The sequence below is a fragment of the Symphodus melops genome, assembly GCF_947650265.1.
Source record: "Symphodus melops genome assembly, chromosome: 1".
Lineage (NCBI taxonomy): Eukaryota > Metazoa > Chordata > Actinopteri > Labriformes > Labridae > Symphodus > Symphodus melops.
Genome location: NC_136691.1, coordinates 11,821,961 through 11,847,090, shown reverse-complemented (window position 1 = coordinate 11,847,090; position 25,130 = coordinate 11,821,961). Strand labels below are relative to the sequence as shown.

The window sequence follows — 25,130 nt, the reverse complement described above, 5'->3', positions numbered from 1 at the left end:
GACTTTACCTACTAGGACTCCTGCTGCACAGCAGGTTGTACACTAATTAGACCTGATATTTAAACTGGATCTAGGACAGTGGAGGGCTAAGCCTTAGAGTCAGTGCACACGTGCAGGCTTGCTGGTTGTTGGCCGGATACAAAATGCATCTGCGTCTGCAAAACAGCTAAAGGATTGCTAATTATATTTAATTCAAATTAATTCGGACTACAGGTTCTCGGTATTGATTTCTTTGTGGTGTTTAAACTGTTAAGATTGTGTGCGGGAGGAGTTAGATTCACTCATCCTAGAACCATACAGCGCCCATCTGAGGGAGAAAGAATCAGACATTTAATGAAAAGATAAATCATATCTTCACAATGACTCCTTACAGACCTGCTTCATAAAACTTAGAACTGAGGGGAAGTGCCTTCCTCGCACAGGAAAGCGCACAGTTAAGATGACTAAACCTGGTTCTCGGCAGTTCTCCAGAATCACTCACTCACTGTCATGACTCAGCAGGGGGCTCTTTTAGCTGTTTTCTCCCATGAGTCAGGATACAATAAATCCCACCCAACCCATCAAGCTCCTTAAGACCAGAGACAGATGGCAGCACAAGAGCTTGCCCTTCTGTATGTGTTCTTGTGTACGCTTTGTGGGAGTGGGTGCTCCTGTGATGAAGCACTTCTTGACACTACCGGCATCACAGGGAGGGGTCGGCACGCCGCCTGTGGACCTCTGATAAGGGTTACCCCTCACGTATTCTGTGGCAGTTCCTTTGTTCTTGAAAAGCGTGAGCTGACCCCCGTTGATATTTAGACAAGGAAAGTGTGCTCTCAAAAATAGATTCAGGCACTTTAACCTTTTACACATATGAAGTGAAACATGTAAACATGTTCAGTCACAGCAGTCTGTCAGGACACTGTGCCAACCAGGCAGCTGGGTTTAAGGAGGCCCATTAGACTTCAGCTAAGATTTCAGTGCAATGGAAAGACAATGGTTATATAAATGACAACATTTGTCTTGGTATGAACCTTGACGCTGCTCTTCTCATTGATGATGATTACAGAGCTCGCACTTTAGTGGAGCTGGTGCCAATAGGGGAAAGGGCATTTTAGCTGAGTATCACTTAAAATGTCAGGTTACCAACTGAAGCACACAAAGAAAGACATGAGGAAGGAGGGCAACAATTCAACAACCAAATCAGTTTACATCACTTGAAATAGCTATTTTCAAATAAAAATTCATTTAACAATTAAAATACTAAAAGAAAAAATACACATGCAGTATTTTCTAATTGACACTTATAAAAATAGCTACTTCCGAAGTTTGAAACTGGAAACACAACATCTCTCTTATGTGCTCTTCAAAATAAGAGAAATCATCAAAGAGAGGACGTTAAACACAAAGCTGATGTTTTTATTTATTTATTTATTTATTTTTAAATGTATTATAGGAATACAACTTATTGCCTTCCTGTAACGCTTTAAGTTAGGCATGGTTTAAATGTAAATATGAAGTATTGACCTTAAAGCCTTCCCAGTCAATCTGAAGAAATATTCCTTCTTCATGATATTTTAGCTTTGTTCTAAATGTTAGTCTTATTTATATGTTGAATCGTGTCTATTTTACACAGGTCTAACAAATAATCCAGTGTTTAAAATAATATATGTTGCTAAAGAAAAATCATGTAATCTGCATCCACTGAAGGGTGACAGAGGGCAAAAGTTGTCAGATAAAGACGGGAACATTATGCCTAGTCATTGTCACTGAGCCTTCAGCTGCTTTCTTAAGGCGTGTTAAACTCCCTTTATGCAATGGTGAAGTACAAGTCATGTGTCCAAAGCCTCAGCAGATTTCAGTCCAATCTCAGAGTGATTAGCAAGGCTTTTCATTCTATCCTTAGCGTCCCATAGATGTGATTAGCAGGTAGGCCCGCTTCTGGAGGGAGGCTTTTGAACTGGTTTCTTGTTCTCTCTGCGTGCATGAGCTTGGTTGTTTCTTTGGGAGTTTACATCTTACACGCTGCAGCTTTGGAACTATTTACTTTCAGTTTGGTCCTTTCAAGATGGTGGATCCTGTGAGTATATAAGTACTTTATTTGTATATTATATTCTGTCTTGAATTTAGCAAATATGCATTAAATTGTTTAAGTGTAATACCTTCCAATAATAAAAAATAAACCTATGACTGTACTTGCAAAATGAATATAATATCAAATTTTTGTAGGGTATAGGCCTAGTACTTTGTTTGAGTTTCACAAAGACCAAACACACTACTTTGTGTTCAACTGGATGAACCCAGGTCGAATCTGTGTGGAGGATGGGATTTGGATTTTTCTTGTTTGAACTTTCTGAGGTGCCTCAGTATGCGAACACAACACCTTAGGAATAAAACAGTATGAGTGTGGGGATACCAGCCATACATATGTATAAAGATAAATACTTTTTGCATTTGTAATCCTACAATTCTACAATTTTACAATTCACTTAGCAGATGCTTTTGTCCAAAGTGACGTAGATCAGGCAGTAGGTACAACAAAAGCAAGGACAAAGAAAAGAGGAAGTGATCAGCAGCTCAGCAAAACACAGCATAAAAAAAGTTTGTATGTTTTATAATCATACATCAAATAACTCCTATGTACCTTTGTTGTTACAGTGTCTTGCTGCACTTACAAACATGTCTGTGAATGTTGACATCATGCATAATGGATCTTTAAACTTTAATTTTTTCAAAAAAAAATTCTATCAGGTCTATTCTGAAATACTCTGCTTGTTCTCAAAAGTCATGAAACATGATTAGTAATATCAGCATTCTTTACTGTAGGAGACATATTATGTTGTCGATATTATAACTGCACCGCCTGTGGTAAAAATAAGTCCAATACAACCAGCAGAAATAGAGTTGGCCTTCATAATCCTGGATTATAGAGGACAGACAAAAGCATCTACTCAGCTTATATATTAAGAGGACCAAAATTGTCTTTTTGGGGCTGAAAACGACAATATTGTAGGTTCAACCTCAAGACTGTAAAGCTAATGTTGGCAACAGGACATGCAAGATTATTTACAACAATTAATCACTTCTTCCTGCCAACATTTGGAGCCTGCAGAATCACTTGCTACTTCAGCCGGCATCTACAACATTGCTAATACAAGAACAAGGACAACGGCCAAACCTGTTCTTTCTGTGTGTCAGTCAAGCTTAGCCAGTTTTTGAGTCACACAATTTGATTCATTTAGAAAAAAAACCCACACTTTTATTTCATACACATTCCTTTCCATCACGCATCAATGAATTGTCTCTGCTTGCTGTGTTGTCACTGTATAAATACATAGTGCTTATTGCAGATATTGCTTTTTATAGGTAATCCTTTATATTTCTGAGAGCAGATCAAGCTAGCTGAGATTGTATTGTTGTTGCATATATTCTTTAATGACAATCACAGTGACAATCACTGAGGTGATGTCCACTTTTACCCCTCACAGAGACTTAAGCATGTTATTTAAAGTCACTTTGTGGGATTTATTTGTGGTTCCATCCTCATTATCCCTGTCTCTATTTACTCTTTGATCCTCTGAGCAGTCTGTACATATCGTTTTAAACAACTGTGTCACGTGCACCCTGCTCTATGTTGGGAGATATTTGCAATGGTTAGAGATTTTCAACATGCTACACTGTGAAGACACCATTTCTTGTTCTTTATTTAGTGTTTTGAGTTAAAAAAAAAAAAATGTAAAAAATATATATACATACAGCATAAAATATAGAGGAAGTTTAGAAAGTAAATTAAAATGTGTTGGAGAGTATGTTAAGTGTGTCACCATATCTCAACAATTGAACCTACATCAGGATATATGTTCCACAAAGATTCCCAGAAGATGTAAGACCGCATTAGGCTGCTTACTCCCTCAGCCAGAAGTGTTTCTTTGCAGGGATTTTCAGATTCAGGTGAGCCTGAAGTAAACCCAGAGAAAACATGTTTACAAACTACTTGAGATTTAAAGACTTTAGCCACATTGGATTACCAAGAAACACTAAAATGGGCACATAAGTGAAAGAGCAAATTCATGGTATGCACACAGATTAACGAAAGTAAAAAAAAAAAAACTGCACGGGAGGAAAGCAGGTTGTCTAACATGTATTTGTTTCTCTGCTTTGCAAAATGCAGTAATTTCTTGTTAATCACCCTCTATTTGAATTTCTCTTTCAGCCTGCGACGCGTGGGAACCATGCAGAGGTGGAGTGCAAGCACGAGAAACATGCTAACCCCTTTTAGCTGTTTACCCAAGCTTACCTGCCATTTCCTTCTGCTCACCTAAGACCATCCTTCATCCAGAGCAAAAGGACCACCGTCCAAAATGCCTTCCCACAAACGCAACTTCCAATGCTTCAATGCTTTAGGAAGCGAAGGCTCTCATATGTCCTCTCTTCCCTTTAAACATCACACCACCCGCCTGCCCAGGATCTCCCACCATGGCATGGTGGCCCGCCAGGACCATCTGGAGGAATGCTACCTTTGCTCTGACTACAGACACGCCCAAGCGCTAGAGACTCAGGTCCCACCTTTTTGTCACACTCACCACCCCTATCCACACCACCATCCACACCAGTATGCTCTCAGGGGGCCCACCAGGCCAGAGGAGCACCCCTTGGCCCATTCAGGCCATGACCACCACATTCATCACAGCAGACACAAGAGGGTTATTCTGGTGAAGAACAGTGATCCTGCATTCAGGAAAACCATCGTCCTGCACCGCAGGAGTCTACGCAGCTTTGGGCTTTTCTTAGAGGAAGTTTCTGAGCTTATGCAGTACCACGTCAGGAAGCTATACACGCAAGAGGGACGCAAGGTAAGAACACCAACACCTGAAAGTCAAGATTATTTAAAGATTATTTCAAGTTTTCTCTAACACAACCTGTAGAGAACTATAGAGTTTATTAATAGTTTATTGATTATGTTTAGGAAGGCTGAATGAATCATTAATTGACAAAGGTCAAAAGGTTTAGATTATTGTTGCTTTGTTTTATTAACTTGACTTTTAAAAATCCATCAAAAAGTAAGTTGATTTGAATGCTGTCATTCAGGCGTCAGATTCATAAAAAGAGTGAAAGAGAGGCCTCTAGTGACAGGAATGACTTTGCTCTAAATCCCAGCTGAGAGCTCTGTAAACTATCAGACAGACTGCAAACGTTGAAAAAAAAAGGATTTATAACACCATGAACTGGTGCTGTACTATAGCTTATCAAGCATTACAAATTGTGATATGGTTTGCAGAAAATCAATGGCAAAAGCAACGTCCATGTTGACAAATCCAAAAGCATCAAACAACCAAACTAGATTTGTTTATTGCTTTTACACAAATCCCTTGTCATGCAAATAAAAATGTATGCAAATTGCTCTTCTGGCTTTATATTAAGAACAACCCTTAATTCAAACCTTTCATCTACACTGTCATATTTTGTCATGTACATTTTTTATTTGTGACCAACTACTCAGTTGGCTCTTACAGGATGGTACTTTGTAAGGTAAAATAATCCCTACTATCACCATGTAAATTTATCGACATTTATATTAGTTTCAATTACTCTGCACTTGTTTTTATAATCTAGGTTTACAGGGGCAAATACTTTGAGGTTGTGTATAAAGGAGGAAAAACAGGGATATTCCCTCACACACACAGTACGATTGTGGGTTTCTCTCCAAACCCCATTAATCTTGTTCAAATCAGAGCTATTTTTGAGAAAGGAAAACAGGTCAATGTTGAAACTCTACTCCCGCCACTTTGATACCAGAGGTATCTCAGAAATGTGTCTTCCACAGGGGCAATAAATTATCTTCACTTTGGCTTCGTGTGACTGCAGAGGAAGCCATTCATCTGCCTTTACCAACGGCAGATTTCAAATTGTAAACTGCAAACTCATCAAACTGAGTGTTCACAAGCAGATAAAATCAACAAAAGTCTCAATATTAAAGTCTACCTGTTCTCTTTTGAAGCTTTCAGACGTAAACAGTAGAGCAGCAGCACTTGATATGAGGGGTTTTAAAATTGTTAAAGTGCAATTGCATAATATTAAATATATCTAGACATCGCAGTATAGCATCAAATCCATTAGATCAGTGTATCCCAACCTTTTTTTTCCAGAAGTCCCCACTAATTGTATATTCAGAAAAACCCACCAGGATCCACACACAAAAGTAGTACATAATAGAAAGACAAAAGTTGATAAAAATCCTAACACAATACAGGCCCACACACTTTTTCTTATCAAAAGACTGAGAAACTATCCTGTAAAATATTATTGTGTTTTTAGTAAACAAATCCGACTTTGACAACCCCGGAGGAGACAAAGCCCAGATGCTATGTCATTGGATTAAATTATGCTTATTTGATCTACAACTTTCACACACTCAGCAACCATGTACAACTGCAGATCAATTCAATGGCTATTAAAAGTGGCAGTCGCAGCTCAATAATTCAAGAACCCATCATCTGTCATTTATGTGAGATCATCCTGGATTAAGATTTCTAACCAGTGACTCACTGCTCAACTAAGAGCCTTCTGTTAAAGGATTTGGATCGTTCCGTGGCATAAAGAGGAAACCAGTGGATTCAATCAGATGTTCTCTTTCTCCTTACACTTGCTTCTCGAATGTAAGCCCATATTTTTTCCCTAGTTTTATATATTATCAAAAAACAGAAAAATACTAAACCCTGAAAACCAAGTGGCATGAAATTCACATTTTAGTAACATAAAACCCTGACTTGACTTTTGAATAATAAAGAATTAATATAGAGATTGACCTCAGAAGCCTCATTCCTCATCAAACAAGAGCTTTGTTTAACCGTTTCATAGCTTAGTGGGTAGGATTGTTTTTATGACATTAACCTTAATAGGGTTCAGCAATATAAATTAATCTGTAGTAATACTTTTTTCCCCTCTATTTCAGATTGACACTGTTCAGAGTCTCATTCAGTGCCCTAGTGTCATTGTCTGTGTAGGACGTGAGCCCTCTCACTCTTCCATCATAGACAACTTCCGGAAAACTTCGGATGACAAACTCCCAAAGCTGAGGTCGCACATCAGTGGCTGCAATGACCGACATCAGGGTAAGAGGACAATTTATATACATTTTATCCACTACCTTCTACAATATGATGGAAAGATCAAGTGAAAAATACTAATTTCATCCCCCCCTTTATTTATTTTTTCTGTCTTTTTTTCTGGTCATGATGGTAAACCAAGAACCGCCAACAACGCAAAGTGTCACCAGTCCAAAACTGGAATCTGTCAACACACCTACCAGGCATTCAGAGTCATCTGACAAGTCCTTGCCAGATGGAACTGACTCAGGAGATAATGTGGATTCTGGCCAATTTACTGGTGAAGGAATAAGGGAGGATGATATTGAGAAAAGCGTTCATGTGAATGAAGATGGCAGTTTGTCTATGGAAATGAAAGTACGCTTCCGTCTACAAAATGACGACACTTTACATTGGTCGACGCAAGTTAGAAAGACAACAGGCAGGAGCTGTGATTACCTCCAAGGACATAACAATCCTTATTTTGTTAGTGATAGAAACTATTCAGAATCTGAAATCATCTCTGCTGATGAACAAGAAGAGGCGTACATCCACAGACACCATCAAAGACATGTAGAGGAACCTCACTGTCCTCAGTGCTGCAGTCACTGTCAGGATTATGACATCTGGAAAAACACTAAAGGAGCAAATCGCCACATTCAAACCTCCAGCTCAAGTGCATCCTCACATACAGTGGTCTCTAGAAAGACTGTGGTCGAAAGACAAACTACGTCAAGGTCAAGTGATGAAAATTCCGAACAATTTGTGGAGAGAGAAACTTGTGTGAAGCAGACTGTTGAGGAAGCTGAAACTATAGAGTATTGCACTACCAGAAGTCAAACTTGCTCACCAAAATGCAAGGCGCAATCCCCTGAACTGGAAAACTCTGAGATATGTGTTGACAGTTCTCCAAATGATCAGGCCAATGACAAAACTGCTACTTCTGAAGTTTTAACTGGCATTGAGGAGGATGAAAATGACGATGTCTCACTTAGTGTTTCAAGAGCATCTTCTCAGAGAAGTAGACCTGGCGGGGAAGAGAGAATTGGGAGTGCAGAGATGGAAACAGGATCACCATTGCATCATTCATCCTTGAGCTCGACCAGTAAGGCATCAAATGTCTCAGGGATTTCGAGCAGGTCAAAAAGATCCAAGAAATCCTACACTTGTAAATGTGTAGTGTCTAGTGATCCTGAGGGTGATATTAAAGGAAATGTCCATGCTGAAGAAGAACAAGAGATTCAAAGAGATCGATCAAGTGCCATGTCTGTCAATTCAAATGCCACTGGCAGATCAGATAAGTCTGACATACAGATTACAAATTCTGAAGACCCAGAGGAGAAAAGACCCAAAAGTGCCACATCAGTTCATTCAAATGCCTCTACAAAATCTAATTCTGATGTTCTGGAGGTTACAGCTGAAGAATTGCAAACATTTGACAACGAAGAAACCCCAAAAAGGCTATTAAGTAACATGTCAGTTAAATCCTCTCAATCTGAGAAATCAGTGAAGTCAGAAGTAGCAGCTGAACAACATGAATCAGAGAAGGAGGTTGCCGAAGAAAGAGTCTTAAGCTCAATGTCTTCAAAATCCAAATCATCAATTAAGTCAAAGGGATCAAGAGTTTTGTCTTGCATAGATACAGAACAAGATGAGAAGGAAACAGAACAAAGGACACCTAGCTCAATGTCAGCTACATCAGTATCTGCACAAGAAAGCATTCAGAATCCAGCTCAAGAAAGTGACACAGAGGCCGAGCAGAGAGCACAAAGCTCAATGTCTGTGAGGTCAAATGTGTCTGTAAAATCAACAACATCTGAATCTCCACCTCAAGAAACATCAGAGGAAAAAAGTGCAGCATTAGAGTCACAAACTGCTGATGAAAATGTTGAGCAAGAAGAATCTGAAGAGTCTGGAGAAAATCCGAATAGAGTGCCAAGTGTTATGTCAACTAAATCCAATACCTCTGGAAGATCAAATCGTTCAAATGTGTCTAATATTCAAGATGAAGAACAGGCTAATGGATCTACTCAAGAGAGAGCATCTACTGCCATGTCAGCAAAATCATCAAAGTCTAAAGCCTCTGAAATTGAATTGCAACAACATTCTGACGAAGTGCAAGATATCAACGCAAGACCGCCCAGTGCTTTGTCAGATGTGACATCAGATAAAGCTGACAGTGAAGAGGAGGAAGTGGCTACTGTTGAAAGGGCTGCAAGTATCAAGTCAGTAAAATCAGCATCTGAAGAATCAAGAGGCTCTGAGGGCTCTGATGGCGCTGAGGATAAAGAGGCTGAAAATGACGAAAGTAGAAGAGCATCTAGTGCCATGTCAACAAGGTCTATCAAATCAGATGCATCTGCGACCTCCAGAAAGTCCAAATGCTGTGATGATATTAAAGGAAATGCAGAGGAAGAACAAACGGAGAGAACAACTAGTGCTATGTCAGTTAAATCTGAAGCATCTGTAAGATCAAGACAATCAAAGATGTCTGACCGTCACGCTACAACAGGCCTTGACATTTCGGATGATGGGATTGTCGAAGGGGAAAGTGAAGAAAGACCACAAAGTAAAATGTCAATTAAATCAGAAAAGTCAAATATTTCTGCAAAATCTGGCAAATCTAAATCATCCGAAATCCCTAATGAGGAAAGTCCCGAAGAGCAAACTGGAGACAATGGAGCAAGTTGCAAAGATGATGTAGAGGAAACAGTAAGCTCCTGTGATGTTTCCGCTGAGGAAAATCCTGTTGAACATGATGAAACTGAAGAGAGAGCATCGAGTGTGATTTCAGAAAAATCATGTAAATCAAAATCCTCTCATGTATCTAGTAAGTCTGAACAGTCTAAAGGCAAGTCTGAGGAAAACAGTGATGATGAGGAGATTACAGAAAGACCGCAAAGTGAAATGTCAGCACAAAGTGCAAAGTCAAAAGCTTCTGCAGTGTCTACAAAATCTAAGGCTTCCGATATTCCTCCCCAACATGATGATGACGTTTGTGGTGAAGGAGATACTGAACAGAAAAACAGTGATCACCAAAGATCGGTGAGTTGCATGTCAGATAAATCTCACAAATCAACCATTTCAGCAAGATCAAGTAGGTCAAAATGCTGCAGTGTTTCAGACAGAGAAAATGTAACTAAAAATGAGGAAGACAGAGTACCTAGTGCAATGTCAATAAAGTCAAATGTGTCAGCCCGATCAACACATTCAATTATTTCTGCCAAGTCGGACACGTCAAAACACAGCTGTGTTTTAGCTGAAGAAAATTCTGCTGCTCATACAGAACATGGCGACATACCTTCCAGCAATATGTCAACTGCCTCTGCAAAATCTATGAAGTCCAATGCTTCAATATCTGGGAAATCAAGAAGCTCTGCAAAACCTTCTGACAAGTGTAGTGAGGCTTCTGAAGAAGTTATTGAAGAAGACACTGAAGGAAGATCAATGAGCTCAATGTCAATACGTTCAGTTCAGTCAAGCGTTTCTATAAGATCCAATAGGTCAAAATGTTCTGCTCGAGTCCTAGCTGAAGACAGCACTGAAAGCCCTAATGATGAAAATGACAAAGAGCAACCTGAAGGAAGAGCACCAAGCTGCATTTCTGCCAAGTCAGTCCTGTCACGTGTTTCAGAAATATCGTCAGCCAAATCAGGAAAGTCAAATGCTTCTATCAAATCAATTAAATCTGAAGGTTCAGAAATGTGTTCTGACAATCATACTAATATTCCAGATGAAGAGAAAGCCCAAGAGAGAACACAGAGTGCCATGTCATCCAAAACGGCAAAGTCAAATATATCTTCAAAATCTTCTAAGTTAAAAAGGGTTGATGGTACAGCTGAAGAAAATACAGCTGACAACAAGGAAGATGCAGAGAGGACTCCCAGTAATATGTCAGTCAGATCATGCAAATCAGTTAAATCAAATGTTTCCCAGACATCTAAAAAATCCAAAGTTTCTGAAGTGCCCTTGGAGGACTGTGCTGACAATCCTGAGGAAGAAATTGCTGAAGGGGAAGTCGAAGGGAGAGTAATGAGCTCAATGTCAGCCCGGTCAGTGCAGTCTAATGCTTCAGCACTTTCAAAAAAGTCAAAGTGTTCTGCTAATGCTTCAGAAGGGAAAAGTTGTCCCAATGAAGTAAGCCCCGAAAGTCCCGATGAAGTAAATGACAATGAGCAAATTGAAGAAAGAGCGCCAAGCTGCATGTCTGCCAAATCGGTCCAATCACATGTTTCTGAAATGTCTAGTAAGTCTAAAGAGAGAGTCCCGAGTGCTTTGTCTGAAAAATCAGCAAAGTCAAAAGCTTCTGCAAAATCTATCAGATCAGAAGCTCCTGAAGATCACTGTGACCAAACTTCTGACATTTCTAATGCAGAAGCTGAAGAAAAAACTCAAGAGAGAACACCAAGCTCTCTGTCAGCTAAGTCAGCAAAGTCACACGCATCAAAGAAATCAATCAAATCAAATGCTTCTGATGTATGTTCTGGCAAAGCTACTCCAACTCCAGACAGAGGAGACGATGAAGAGCAAACTCAGGAGAGGGTACAAAGCGCACTGTCAGACAAAACTGAGCGGTCAGCTATCTCTGCAAAATCCCGTAGTTCAAAAGGGGTTGATGGTCCAGCTGAAGAAAATCAGTGTGATCATGAGGAAGATGCAGTGAGGACTCCCAGTAATTTGTCTGTCAGATCATGCAAATCAGTCAAATCAAATGTTTCAAAGGCATCAAAGAGATCCAAAGTTTCAGAAGTGAACTTGGAAGACTGTGTTGACAATCGTGAAGAAAGAATAGCTGAGCCTGAGGCTGATGGAAGATCCATGACCCCAATGTCAGCTCGATCAGCACAGTCAAATATTTCCACAAGATCAAATAAGTCAAAATGTTCTGCTGGTCAGCCAGCAGAGGAGCATTTTGAGAGTCATGATGAGGTAAATGACCCACAGCAAAATGAGGAAAGAGCAGCAAGCTGCATGTCATCCAAATCAGATCAGTCACATGTTTCTGAAATGTCTATTAAGTCTGGCGAGAGAGCACAAAGTGCTTTGTCAACTAAATCTGTAAAGTCCCATGCTTCCACAAAATCAATCAAATTAGAAGCTTCTGAAGTTTGTTCAGACCAAACTACTGACATTCCCGATGAAGTAGATGCTGAAGAGGAAACTGAAGAGAGAGCACCTAGTGCTTTGTCAGCTAAATCAGCAAAGTCACGCGGATCCACAAAATCAATCAAATCACACGCTTCGGAAGTTTGTTCTGGCAAAGCTGCATCTGATCCTGGTGAAATAGATGATGGAGACCAAACTCAGGAGAGAGCGCAGAGCACCATGTCAGCCAAAAGCAGAATGTCAACTAGATCTTCAAAAGCTTCTACATCAAAAGGGATGGATGAGCCAGCTGAAGAAAATACAGCTGATTCTGAGAGGACTCCAAGTAATATGTCAGTCAGATCAAGAAGATCTGTGAAGTCAAATGTTTCATCGGTATCTAACAGATCCAAAGTTTCAGAGGCACCCTTAGAAGGTTGTGTTGACAATCCAGAGGAAGGAATTGCTGAAGGGGAGGCTGAGGGGAGAGCGGCAAGCTCAATGTCAGCCCACTCAGTGCAGTCAAATGTTTCTGCAGGATCGAAAAAGTCAGAATGTACTGATATGCCAGCAGAAGTAAATCTTGAAAGTCCAAATGAAAGAAAAGACAATGAGCAAATAGAGGAAAGAGCACCGAGCTGCATGTCAGGCAAATCTGTCCAATCACATGTTTCTAAAATTTCTAGTAAGTATGAAGAGAGAGCACCTAGTGCTTTGTCAGCAAAATCAGCGAAGTCACAGGCTTCTACAAAATCTATCAGATCAGAACCCGTAGAAGTAAGATTGAAAAAACCCACTCATGTTTCTAATGCAGAAGATGGTGACGAAGGAACTGAAGAGAGAACACAGAGTGCCATGTCATCCAAAACTGCAAAGTCAACTATTTCTAAAAAATCAAGCAATTCAAAAGATATAGATTTTTCAGCAGAAGAAAACACAGAAGATCATGAACAGGATACAGAGAGCGCTTCTTGCAATCTGTCAATCAGATCAGCAAAGTCAAATATGTCAGCAGTATCGAAGAAATCAACAGCCTCAAAAAAAAGCCATCACAATGCTGATACCTTTGCAAATGCCGATGATGACGAGCAAAGCAGATCAAAAAGTTCACTATCAGTACACTCAGTCAAGTCAAATGGTTCTGCTTCAAAGGATGCATACCTTGATATTCCTAATGGTAGAAATGATGAAGAGGAAGGTCAGGATAGGGCAGAAAGTGCAATGTCTATGAAGTCAAATATTTCTGCCAAAACAAACAAATCAAAATTATCAGTTTCCTTTTATGATGTGAATACCGTTGCAGAAAATGAAGGGAGAGTGAGTTCAATGTCAACTCAGTCTGTCAAGTCAGGTCTTTCAGACAAATCAAAAAAGGCCAAATGCTCTGACGGTCCAGCAAATGAAAGCATGGAGGATCCAAATGAAGATGAACAGAAAATTGAAGAAAGATCATCAAGCTCCAAATCAGTCACATCAATACAGTCTCATGTTTCTGAAAGATCTAGTAAGTCACAAACCTCTGGTGCTTCCACTCATAATGAGGATGAACATGACGAAATTACAAGAAGAGCCCCTAGTGCACGTTCAGCTAAATCAGCACAGTCCAAAGCTTCGGCACAATCCAAAAAATCCAATGTTTCTGAGGTATGTTCAGCCAAATCTACTGACATTTCAGGTGAAGAAGATACTCAAGAGAGAGCACAAAGTGCAATGTCAGCTATATCCACCATGTCATTAAAATCAAATATGTCAACAGTTATGGTTGAGGAATATGTTGCAGAAGATGACGAAACTGTCGAGAGAACAGGCAGTGCTTTGTCACAAAGATCTTCAAAGTCAGATGATTCCATACAACATGAAGAAAGTAAAGATAGAGCACCGAGCTGCATGTCCATTAAATCAGTCAAATCCAATGTATCTGGGAAATCTCTGACTGTCAAAGAAGAAACTGCAAATGCCGAAGAAACAGTTGAGCGAGTATCAAGTGCAATGTCTGAGAAATCAAATGCTGAAAAGGATCCAGAGGAACCTGCTAAGGCAGAAACTGAGGAGAGATCCCCAAGTAACATGTCTTCCAAATCAGGCAGATCAAATATTTCTGTATCGTCAAATAGTACCAAATCCTGTGAAGTCCCTTCTGAAAAAAACACCACAAATGATAGACAGGAATCAGAACAGAGACCACGAAGCACCCTTTCAGCTAAATCAGCTAGCTCTGCCAAATCAATACAGTCAAATGTTTCAGCTAAGTCTAGTAATTCAAACATGTCTATTGCCCCCAAAGAAGATCATGAGGAGCCAGTGAAGCGGGCACCAAGCACTACTTCAGTCAGATCAGCCAAATCAGATGCTTCAGCAGTTTCAAAGAAATCAAAGGCTTCTGATGTACCTGCAGAAGATGGTGCGAACACTCCTAATGAAAACATGGAGGAAGATGCTGAGACAACAGCAGGTAGCGCAGTGTCTGTGAAATCTGGGAAGTCAAATTTAACATCTGCATCTACAAAATCTAAAGCATCTAAAAATTCTCATAATTTATTCAATGAGGATGATGATGGAAATGACACTGACAGAAGAGCACAAAGTGATGTGTCCAATACTTCACTGGTGTCCACTGGAAAGTCAAGTCAAAAAAACACTGACATTTCAGCAGAAGAAAGTGTAGTCGATTTTGAGAAGATTGACGATAGAGCACCAAGTACCATGTCAATTCAATCAACAAAGTCAAATACATCTAGAAAATCTGAGAAATCAAAGGCATCTGGGAAGGAGAAGAGAACACTTACCCCTGTGTCAGCAAAATCAGATAATTCTGAAATGTTAGTCAGGTCTGAAGTCCCAGAAGTGACTGTTGAGGAAATCGAAGACCGAGCACCAACTGGGATGTCCTCGAAGTCTAAGGTTTCAGCACGTTCAAATAAGTCAACAACTTCAATGACTAAAGAAAGCACTAAAGAAGCCCGGCCAAAAAGTTCTCTATCTGTCAAGTCAAATCTGTCTATGAAATCTCGAAAATCAAAAGGCACAGACAATTTAATGAATGCAAACGAGGACACAGGTATTAATATTCTGGCAACAATTGAAGCAGTGAACAATGAAGATGACAGTAAACCCACATCTAGTTTGCATGAAGAGGAAGAACAGCAAGATACTACTGATAAGAGAAGTTATAATTCTAAAAAGTCAAGCAGGAAAGAAATACAAAATACAATTTCAGAGGTTATTTCCAAGCCAAATTCTGGGGCAAATTCTTCTGTTTCAGAAACATGCCAGAGTGCACAACAACCAAAAGGTAACAAACATCATGTGATTAGTCACAGAGAGTCACATGAAAGTGATATGTCACAAACGCTTTCCAGTTCAGATGTGGTCAAAGACGTCTGTGAGACTCCAGCGGACTCCAATGGAGGAAATAGTGTTTCTAAGAGGAAAACAAACACTTCATTGAAAGCTGCAGAAATCAGTGAAAGTGTTACTGGTAACAAAAGTGACAAAAGCAGCAAATGCATACACAAGGCCACAAATATGGATGAATTAGAGCTGGTCCCCTCTAGCCTACCAAATTCATCTCCTACAGAGGTTGTGAATGAATGGCTGAAAACAATACCTGCAGATAGTAATATGTATGACATGGATGAATTTCCTGAAAACTGTGATGAACAAAAAAATGGCCACACAACAGAGGATTTTATCAGAAGTGAAGATAATGAAAATAATGCCAAATCTGCAGCTGAAAATGTAAATGACACAAATGAAGGAGATGTGATGAGCTGCATTGCTGATGATAACTGCCAACAAAGTAAAGATATGACAAATGCTGATACTACCTGTCCTCAGAGAGATGATGCCTCAAAAATATTTTCCTCCTCTGTTCAAGTGATGAAAGTACTACTTAGTCCAAAGCTTGACAGATGTAACAGTTTACCAGAAATTTCTCAAGTGTATGGGCGTAAACTCAGCACTTCAGCCAGAGGTCTTCTGGATTGCCTAGTGAAGTTGCAGTTAATCGACCATAATCCTCAAAATGCAGATGAAAATGATGAAAGATACCAAGAGCTTATGAATATTCTTAAGTCTCTTTGGCTTTGTGATCTTCCTGAACATAAACATGTGTTAAAGAAGAATGATCATCAATCTGTGGATGGAGATTTCAATCATACATCGTCCTCTGGCGTTGACGTGAACAGTGGCTCCACAGGCTCTGGGAAGAGTAGTGATGGTGTGAATGGGGATGTCTCCAAACCACATACCACTGCAGATATGTTAAACAAAGTACAAGAAGTCTGTGAAGATGAAGCAAATGAAGATGCTCAATGTACATGTGAGAAAGAGGAAGAACTGTGTGAGGAGCAACAACATGATGATGGCCCAGCAACAGATGAAACCATCAGAAGCAATGATAGTCCAAGGGAACTACCTGAAACACCACCCTCCTCAAACAAGAGTTCAGGACATGACAGCAATGGCCCAAAACTTCCAGAAGACGTTGAAATCCAAGCAGACATTAAGTCTAACTCTCCTCCCCTTATTCAAAGGGCACAGTTAGCCAAAAGGATTTCTCAAGATCCGGATCCTGTCTGGGTCTTACACTTACTGACAAAAATTGAAAAGCAGTTCATGGCTCATTATATCAATGCCATGAATGAGTTCAAAGTTAAATGGAACTTGGATGATAATGAACAGCTTGACATGATGATAAGTGAACTTAAAATTGAGGTCCAAAAAAGAATCCAAACCAGCATAGATAGAGAACTGAGAAAAATTCAAGGTCGAGCAGGTCTACCGAGACCTCCTAGAGAAGCGATGACCCGTGCTTCAACAACACAAACTGAAGAGAGAAGAATGAGGCTGAAGGTAATGCTCAAGCAATCAATTGATCCCCAAGCAGAAAAAAGTTATGACAGCTATGAATCATTTAGTGACCAGCGCAGTGAAAATGATGATTACTGTCCATGTGAAACATGTGTAAAGAAAAAAATAGCATCTCGGCCAGATCCTACACATACGAGTACTGCACCTGTTGTAATGGCCTTCGATCTGAAAAGAATTTTACTGATGAAGAATGAAGACCCTTGCAATACACAGGAAAATGACAACACAAAGATGGCAGAAACACTAGTAGGAGAAGTCATTGTCAACGCTGTAAGAGAAGTGGAAGGGGATGAAGTACACTTAAATGATTATGATCTTGATGTTGCAGAAGATAAAAAAGAAGAGACTGTTGCTGATCAATCAGGTGATGAAGAAGCTTCAAAGGAGAATGATGCCACCACCACATGCCAGGAAAGTCAGGAAGACATTTCAGTTGAGGATTTGGATGAGTGTAAGGAACAGACCTGTACAGCCTTCACTGCTGAACATATCAATGGGGCTGAAGAGAATTATGGGGACGCCACACTTGAAAACAAATCTGGTGAAGATGAGACTTTGGAAATAGGGACAGTTGATATGGAAGAAGTGATTGCTGCCACCAGTAAAGAAGAAACGAAAGAAGAGATTTCTGAAGACGAAATAGCAATGGAAGATAATCCTGTGCTGACTCTAGCTAAGCATGAGACAGACAAAGATGAAGGTGTACAAGAAGGGTCATTCTGTGATGAGGAGATTGCTGCCACAACTGCTGATGACTTTGCAAATGAAGACGACAACCTAGCTTCAGCTGATGGATCATCAAATGAGCAGGTTGAAGAAACAACAATTGAAGACAAGAGTGCTGTAGAAGAGATTGATGTCACCAACGAAAATGACTCAACAGCAGAGGCAGCTTTGGAAGCCATAACTGACCATGAATCAGACAAAGCTGAGGATATGGAGACAGAGGCAGTTGAACAAGAAGAAGAGATTTCTGCAACTAGTGAAAATGAAATGGAGGATGAGCCCTGTGAAGCCACCATGACAAAATGTGATCTCGTATCCACTGCAACACATGACACTGATACAGAAATGGCTGAAAATGTAGATGCAATTTATGATGAAGAAGGGCTTGCTTCCACTGTTGCAGATGAATCTACCAATGAGAAAAATGCGACAACAGCTGAAGATTCATTGAATGAAGAAACTGATAAGACAACTGAATTTGAAATTGCTGTAGATAATGAGATTAAATGTGAAGATGAATCAAAGGAAGACACAACTGAGGATGAAAATGCAGCAGAAATTGTGGCAGACACAACAGAACATGAATCCAAAGGAGAAGGAGAATCTGTAGAGGAAGAGGCTATGGAAGCAAAGGCAGCTGAGGACCTTGGCGAGACTGCGCCAACCAGTCCTAATGGGTCTGCTGATAGTCCACATGAAACCAGAAATGAAGAAGAAACAGCAGAGGAAAATGATGCCACCTCTGTTAAAGTGTCAAGTAAAGGTTCTGAAGAAGCAACACTAGAAGATGAGCTTGAAAATACACCTGCTGATACTAATGAGAATAAACTTGAGGAAAAGGCAGCTGAAACCACTACAGCTGAAGATGACAATGCAGAGGTCGCAATTACAGGTGAACATGAATCAGACAAAGAGGCTTCTGAAGAAGGGATAAGCAATGACCAAGGTACGCTTGCCTCCCTCAGTTTAGATGAATGTGAAGATGATAATGATGAGGCCATAGCCAAAGAATCATCAGACCTGGCAGACGAAGACACATCAAACGCAGATGTTGGAGCTACATCTGGAGAAGAATCTGAAAAAGATACGTTGGAAAACACCAGTGCAGATGAGTCTGGCGCTAATGACACAGAAACATTTGAAAAAGCCACAACTGAAGATGAGGTTATTGAAGGTAAGGAGATTGCTGCCACCAGCTATGTTGAAGTCACCCCAGCTGCAGTGGAAAGTGAAGAAGAAGGGGTAGCTACAACTGAAAATGAGTCAGATGTAGAGGAAGCTCCAGAAGCAGGGATGGCTGACGATAATGAAGAGACCGCTGCCACCAGTGATAATGATTCAACTGAAGCAGCAACAACAGATGGTGAGACTGCTACAGAAAACGAGATGGATGTCACAAGTGAAGATGACTTAAAAGAAGAAACAGCAGAAGTCACCAAAGTTGAAGAAGGAAACACTGCAGAGGAGTCTGATGTGGCAGCCAAAACTCAAGGTGAATCAAGCAATGATGAGGTTGCTGAGGAAGGGTTTGGCGAGGATGTTGCCACTAATGATGAAAGTGAAACTGCCGATAAAGATAATGCATCAACAGCAGGAGATGAAAGTGCTGTGGAAAAGGGTATTAGTGCTACAAGTGAAGATGAAACTGAAAATAATAGTGCTTCAGAGGAGGCTGATGCTGGAACTACTGAACAGGAATCTGAAAAAGATTCTGCTGTGGATGGAACCAGTGCAGATGAGTCTGCGGCAAATGACTTAGAATCTGAAAAAGCCACAACTGAAGATGATGTTACTGAAAGTAAAGAGATTACCTCCACCAGTGAAGATGAAATTGGAGAAAACAGTGCAGAAGATGAGGATGAGGTTGGAGATACAACTGAACAGGAATCTGAGAAAGATGCTGCAGTGGAAGGCACCAGTGCAGATGAGTCTGGGGCAGAGGACATTGAAACATCTGAAAAAGCCACAGCTGAAGATGAAATTGCTGAATGTAAGGAGATTGCTGATGAAGCTGGAGAGAACAGTGGAGGAGAGGGGGCTGAAGTTGTAGCTACATCTGAACAGGAATCTGAAGAAGATGTGTTGGAAAACACCATTGCAGATAATTCTGGCGCAAAAGCCACAACTGAAGATGAGGTTACTGAAGATAAGGAGTTTGCTGGCACCAGCGAAGATGAGTCTGGGGCAGATGACATAGAAACATCTGAAAAAGCCACAACTGAAGATGAGACTGCTGAATGTAAGGAGGTAGCTGCCACCAGTGAAAATGAAACCAGAGATAACAGTGTTGCAGAAGATGAGGCTGATGTTACAGCTACATCTGAACAGGAATCTAAAAAAGATTCTGCTTTGGAAGGTACCAGTGCAGATGAGTCTGAGGCAAATTATATAGAATCTTCTGAAAAAGCCACAACTGAAGATGATGTTCCCAAAATCAAAGAGATTTCTGCCATCAGTGAAGATGAAATTGGAGAAAACACTGCAGAAGAGCAGACTGATGATGTTACATCTGAAGATGATGCTACTGTGGATGGACCCAGTGCTGATGAGCCTGAGGCAAATGACATAGGAATATCTGAAAAAGCCACATCTGAAGAAGAAACTGCTGAATGTAAGGAGACTGCTGATGAAGCTGGAGAAGAAAGTGCAGCAGAGGAGGCTGATGTTGGAGGAGCATCTGAACAAGAATCTGAAAAAGATGCGTTGGAAAACACCAGTGCAGATGAGTCTGGCACAAATGACATAGAAACTACTGAAAAAGCCACAAATGAAGATGAGGTTATTGAAGAGATGGCTGCCACCAGCGAAGATCAAGCTGCTGTAGAAGGCACAAGTGCAGATGAGTCTGGGGCAGATGAGGCCCTGGAAACCGGGACAACTGAAGATGAGACTGCTGGGGGTGAGGAGATTGCTGCCACAAGCGAAGGAGAAATGGAAGAAGGAGATGTTGAAGCCACCCAAGCTGGGGAAAGTGAAGAAGATGTTGCAGAAACAACTGAACATGGATCTGATGAAGAGGAGGCCCTGGAAGAAGGGACAGTTGCAGACGATAAGGAGATATCTGCCATAAGTGAAGAGGAACTGAAGGAAGAAGATGGTGAGGCCATTGCAGCTGGAATGGAAGGTGAAGGAGAACATTTGGCAGAAACAACTGACCAAGAATCGGAAAAGGCAGAGATAACTGAAGATTTGGAAGAAACTGCTGCTAGCACAGATGATGATTCAGCAGAAGGCACTGATGCCACCACAAATAATGGAGAAACCACAGAGGAGAATGATCACACAGACGAAGCTAGCCATTTTTCACAAGAAAAATCTGAGGAGGCAGCAACTGAAGATGAGGTTTCTATGGAAAAAGCTGTAAGCTCTGAAGAGGACAACTCCAAGGAAGATACTGATGAGGTTAGTCCGGTCGCAGAAAAAGAAAATTCAGCTGAAGAGGAAATCAATACGCCTGAAAATGAAGCATGTGAAGATGACATAACCACAGATGGAGAAGTACTTATGGAAAAGGGAGCTAATGTAAAAGTGGTTCCTGAATTAGCAATAGAAGAAAGCTCCAAAGCTGCCACTGAAAATGAATCAGCAGATGAGAAGGACGAATCAGATGAAAATGATTCTGAAAACAATGCAACAACAGACGCAAAAGACACTGCAGGAGAAGTGGATTCTTCACAATATACAAATGATGATGAGGGAGAGGGATTGGTGGAAGCTGAAAATGATCAGGAGGAATCTGCAGAAAATGAAAGCGATGGGGAGTCAGATGAAGATTGCACAGAGTCTGCAACAACAGGAGATGAGACTGAAGAGAGAAAAATAGCACAAGAAACATCTGTAGGATCTGAAATGACAGGAAATGAGGTAACTGAAGGGGAAGACTCCAGTGATAACCCAGGAGATGAATCTGCAGAAGATAGCAGACAGAAACTTTCTGATGGGGAGGATGAAAAGGTTGTTGAGAATGCTGTAAGTGAATCAGAGACTGATCCTGACCAAACTGACCAAAAATACGAAGAAAGCGATATTATTGACAAACATGAAGAAGATGCTTTGCTTGAGACAAACAATGAAACTGAAGGCCCTGATGATGTGGTGGAGCTTAAACCAGATAACGATGAGGAAGATGAGGGGGAAGCATCAGAAAGTAATGAAGAAATAAGTGATAACGTACCAATGGGAGATGGAGATACTGGGACAAATGTAACACAATGTGAATATATTTCCATTCCAAATGGAACCCATGATAATGATGAAGATACTGAAGCCTCTAAAATAGAGGAGGACACTAAGACATCCACTGAAGGCTGGCATGGAAACCAGGGAGAGTCAGCTGATGGAGAAGATGAGGCAGAGGAAGATTCAGAAGAACTAGAGGACGAAACGGATGATGGAGAGAAAGAGTTTGTTCCGAGAAAGACTGATACTCAAGAAGCAGCTATAAAAGCAGCAAAAATGACAACATTGATCCCACTTGATTTAATACAAAAAGTAAATGAGGAATCTGAGGAAGGTGCTTATGCTGATGTTGAAGACTCTGAGACCGACGTCAACAGCCAAGAAGAAGCTTCAAGCCTTGAGTCCAGAAGTTTGCAAAAGTCAGAAAACTGATTGACTCTGCAAAGGTTCTAGGCATTTTTTCAGACTGAAGTCACCCTTGTCATTTTAAGTTACAATGTCAAGTTTCCAAGATGTGAAAAAAACAAGAACTGTTAAGAAAAAAGATAGATTTTTGTCTTCTCATTTTAAGTTTGTTAAACTAGCACTACAGAAATGCACTTTCTCCTGGCATTGAATGCTGATATTGTACACAAGAACAAACAGTACTGTTCATACAGTTGTATGAAAAGATAATCTTTAATACTTGAATGTATATATTTTATGTAGGTGGTTTGAATTTGTTCATGATTTATTTTTATGCAATATAGGTCATAGGGTATTGGTTACATGTTACCTGATTCAACACTGTAGTACTGTAGTTTTTCTTCCAAATTACTTACTTATTAACACCTTTTGTGCTGCCCAAAATTGTTTTGCAGGACTAAGCCAGTCTGTGAATGTATTGTATTTAATCAAAAGCATTATTTAAAGACTCTTGGTTCTCAGGGTAAAGTTAAAAATAATATATTTTTTGAGTTAATATTGTCTTATTTCTTCAAAGTTAGAAAATGCTGATATTATTGTGCAGAAACCATGTTTGTCATGACTGATTTAAGTGCTGGATCTAAAGAGCGAAACTGGTTGATGGTTACCATCATTGTATGCGCGCTTATATTTCCATCAGTTAGCGTAATAGAGTAATTTGTTTCTATAGCAGGTTACAAACATCTCTGAAAGGCTTAAAGCCTTTGCTGAATGTACTGTACTTATTTCTCTGTTATTAAACTAACTTTAAACCAGTTCTTGTTTTCATGGACAAATTATGAATGCAAATCAAAACAGTACAGGTACAGTTTGTGATCAATATGTGCCACATAGGTGACACTGAACACTTCCTCTACTGTCTGACAGTGTCTTCTTAAAGAGTTTCTTCTGCTTAAATTACTGAAAATCAGAAGGTTTCTGGCCAATAATGGCTTTTTTAAAGGACTACGTAACATCACATACACAGTTTTAAGCTGTTTTGAATACACACATCTTTGATTATTTCCATCTTAATCACAAACTCTAGTTTGATTAGTCTGAGTGTAAAGTTATAGTGAATGAGTGTGCTAGTCTATTGAGAATTAATTCATTCTCTACTCACTCTACTGTGAACCTCCTTACACCGAGCTGATGGATGTCCCTCTCTATGACTTTCCATTTGTGGTCTCTTGTGCTCATGTGACATACATAATTGGTGTCACTCTGATTGACTGCGTTACATCAGTGTGGGGAGCAGAGGCCTACAGCGCCACTTTCTCAACTTCTGTTATTGAGACATGAAAAAATCATACAACCTTTAATTTTTCTTGACTATAATTTATGCAAAAGTAGGCTACACTCCACTTATATTGAGTAGGCTTATTTTGGATAGCATGGTTATTTATTCTTATGTTAAGTTTAGCTTCACAAAAACATGTAGTGGGGAAAAGAAATTAACAATATGAAGCTTTAAATATGATGAAGCTTTACAAAGATGTAATTCTGTCTCACAGTTATGATCTAACCTCTTTGCCAGCAAGATACCAATGGAAATATGTAAGTTCTATTCTAGAGGCTAAAAATGGTGGTTTGAAATGGTTGGTTGAAAATGTGGATCCTCTAGGACTGCTCGATTAGTCACTAAGCTAAAATGCTAGCTTTAACAACTGTGCTGGCTATAGCTAAAACGTTTTTTCATTAACCTCCCCCCTTGCGGAAAAATCCCACACAAGCACATTTTGGGGATTTAAAAAAAAAAAGTATTTAGTCACTGTCTCACAGCTTGTTCTCTACCCCTTGTGTGCGTTAGCCCATACTCAAAGTGCGTTACTGATAACAGAGTTTATACTTGGAGTTTGTTTTTGGTCGTTGTGAGTCGTAGTCATGCAATATGAGCTGAGGTTAGCTTCTGGAGCAACAGAGCTTGTGCATGTAAGTGATGGGTGTGGCTTTTGATGGAGCACAGAGAGGAGGGGGGCAGTGTAGATGGAGCACTAAGTGAATGATACTTTGAACATTATGCTAGTCTTTTTAAAAATGACCAACACTGCCTTGAAGGAATAAAATCAAAAATAGGATATTGACGAAGTCTTATCAGACAATATGACTGATACCTGTATAAGTCAGGTCAGGCCAAGATGCTGGCTGATCACAATCATGTTAAAGTAGATCTACCATGAACAGATTTAATATTTTGCTCAACAAAAAGATGTGCACACTGTGCTTAGGCCATTAATATATATATATATATATATATGTTTTTTTTTTTTATTAAATATGTATAACTCCTCTAATGAACTCTCTAGCACAACTGTTTTAATAAAGCAGCAATGATATTTTGTGGAATTAAATCTTCTGGAGAAGGCAAGAATGTTAGAGGAAGCACCTGCCTGCTGGCACAGAGCTATTTCCACAGTAAACACTGGAGGAGTGAGGAACGTCATCCGGAGCACAATAATAAGGGGCTTTCCCACAACCATGTTTACCTCATTGCAACTTGCCCCTGGAACAGCTGCATAACATTGCTCTGAGATACATTTCTTTACAACCAACTGCAGGAATCCTTTTTACTGCAATTTTGTGTTACTCAAAATAACATTGTTATCGATCAAAACTATGATTGATTATGGAGTTGTCATCTTTGTTTGTAATGAAATACATATAAATGAAAACAGGCACTCCAAAACAACAACACTGTGTTCGCATACAGTAATTCATTTCAAGGCGTGTTTGAAGTCTGCTGTGTTGAGGAAAAGAAGC

General features: G+C 40.0%; 1 protein-coding gene across 1 annotated transcript; it reads left to right on the top strand.

Moving 5' to 3' along the window:
* The first annotated feature begins 1,966 nt into the window (after positions 1–1,966).
* On the top strand, positions 1,967–23,045 carry rp1l1b (rp1 like 1b). Its single transcript, XM_079358682.1, has 6 exons — positions 1,967–2,059; positions 4,193–4,832; positions 6,932–7,091; positions 7,228–9,633; positions 9,896–10,109; positions 12,557–23,045. Exons 2-6 carry the CDS (start codon positions 4,341–4,343, stop codon positions 22,356–22,358), a joined length of 13,074 nt encoding a protein of 4,357 aa, XP_079214808.1. The 5' UTR covers positions 1,967–2,059; positions 4,193–4,340; the 3' UTR covers positions 22,359–23,045.
* Positions 23,046–25,130: the final 2,085 nt, after the last annotated feature.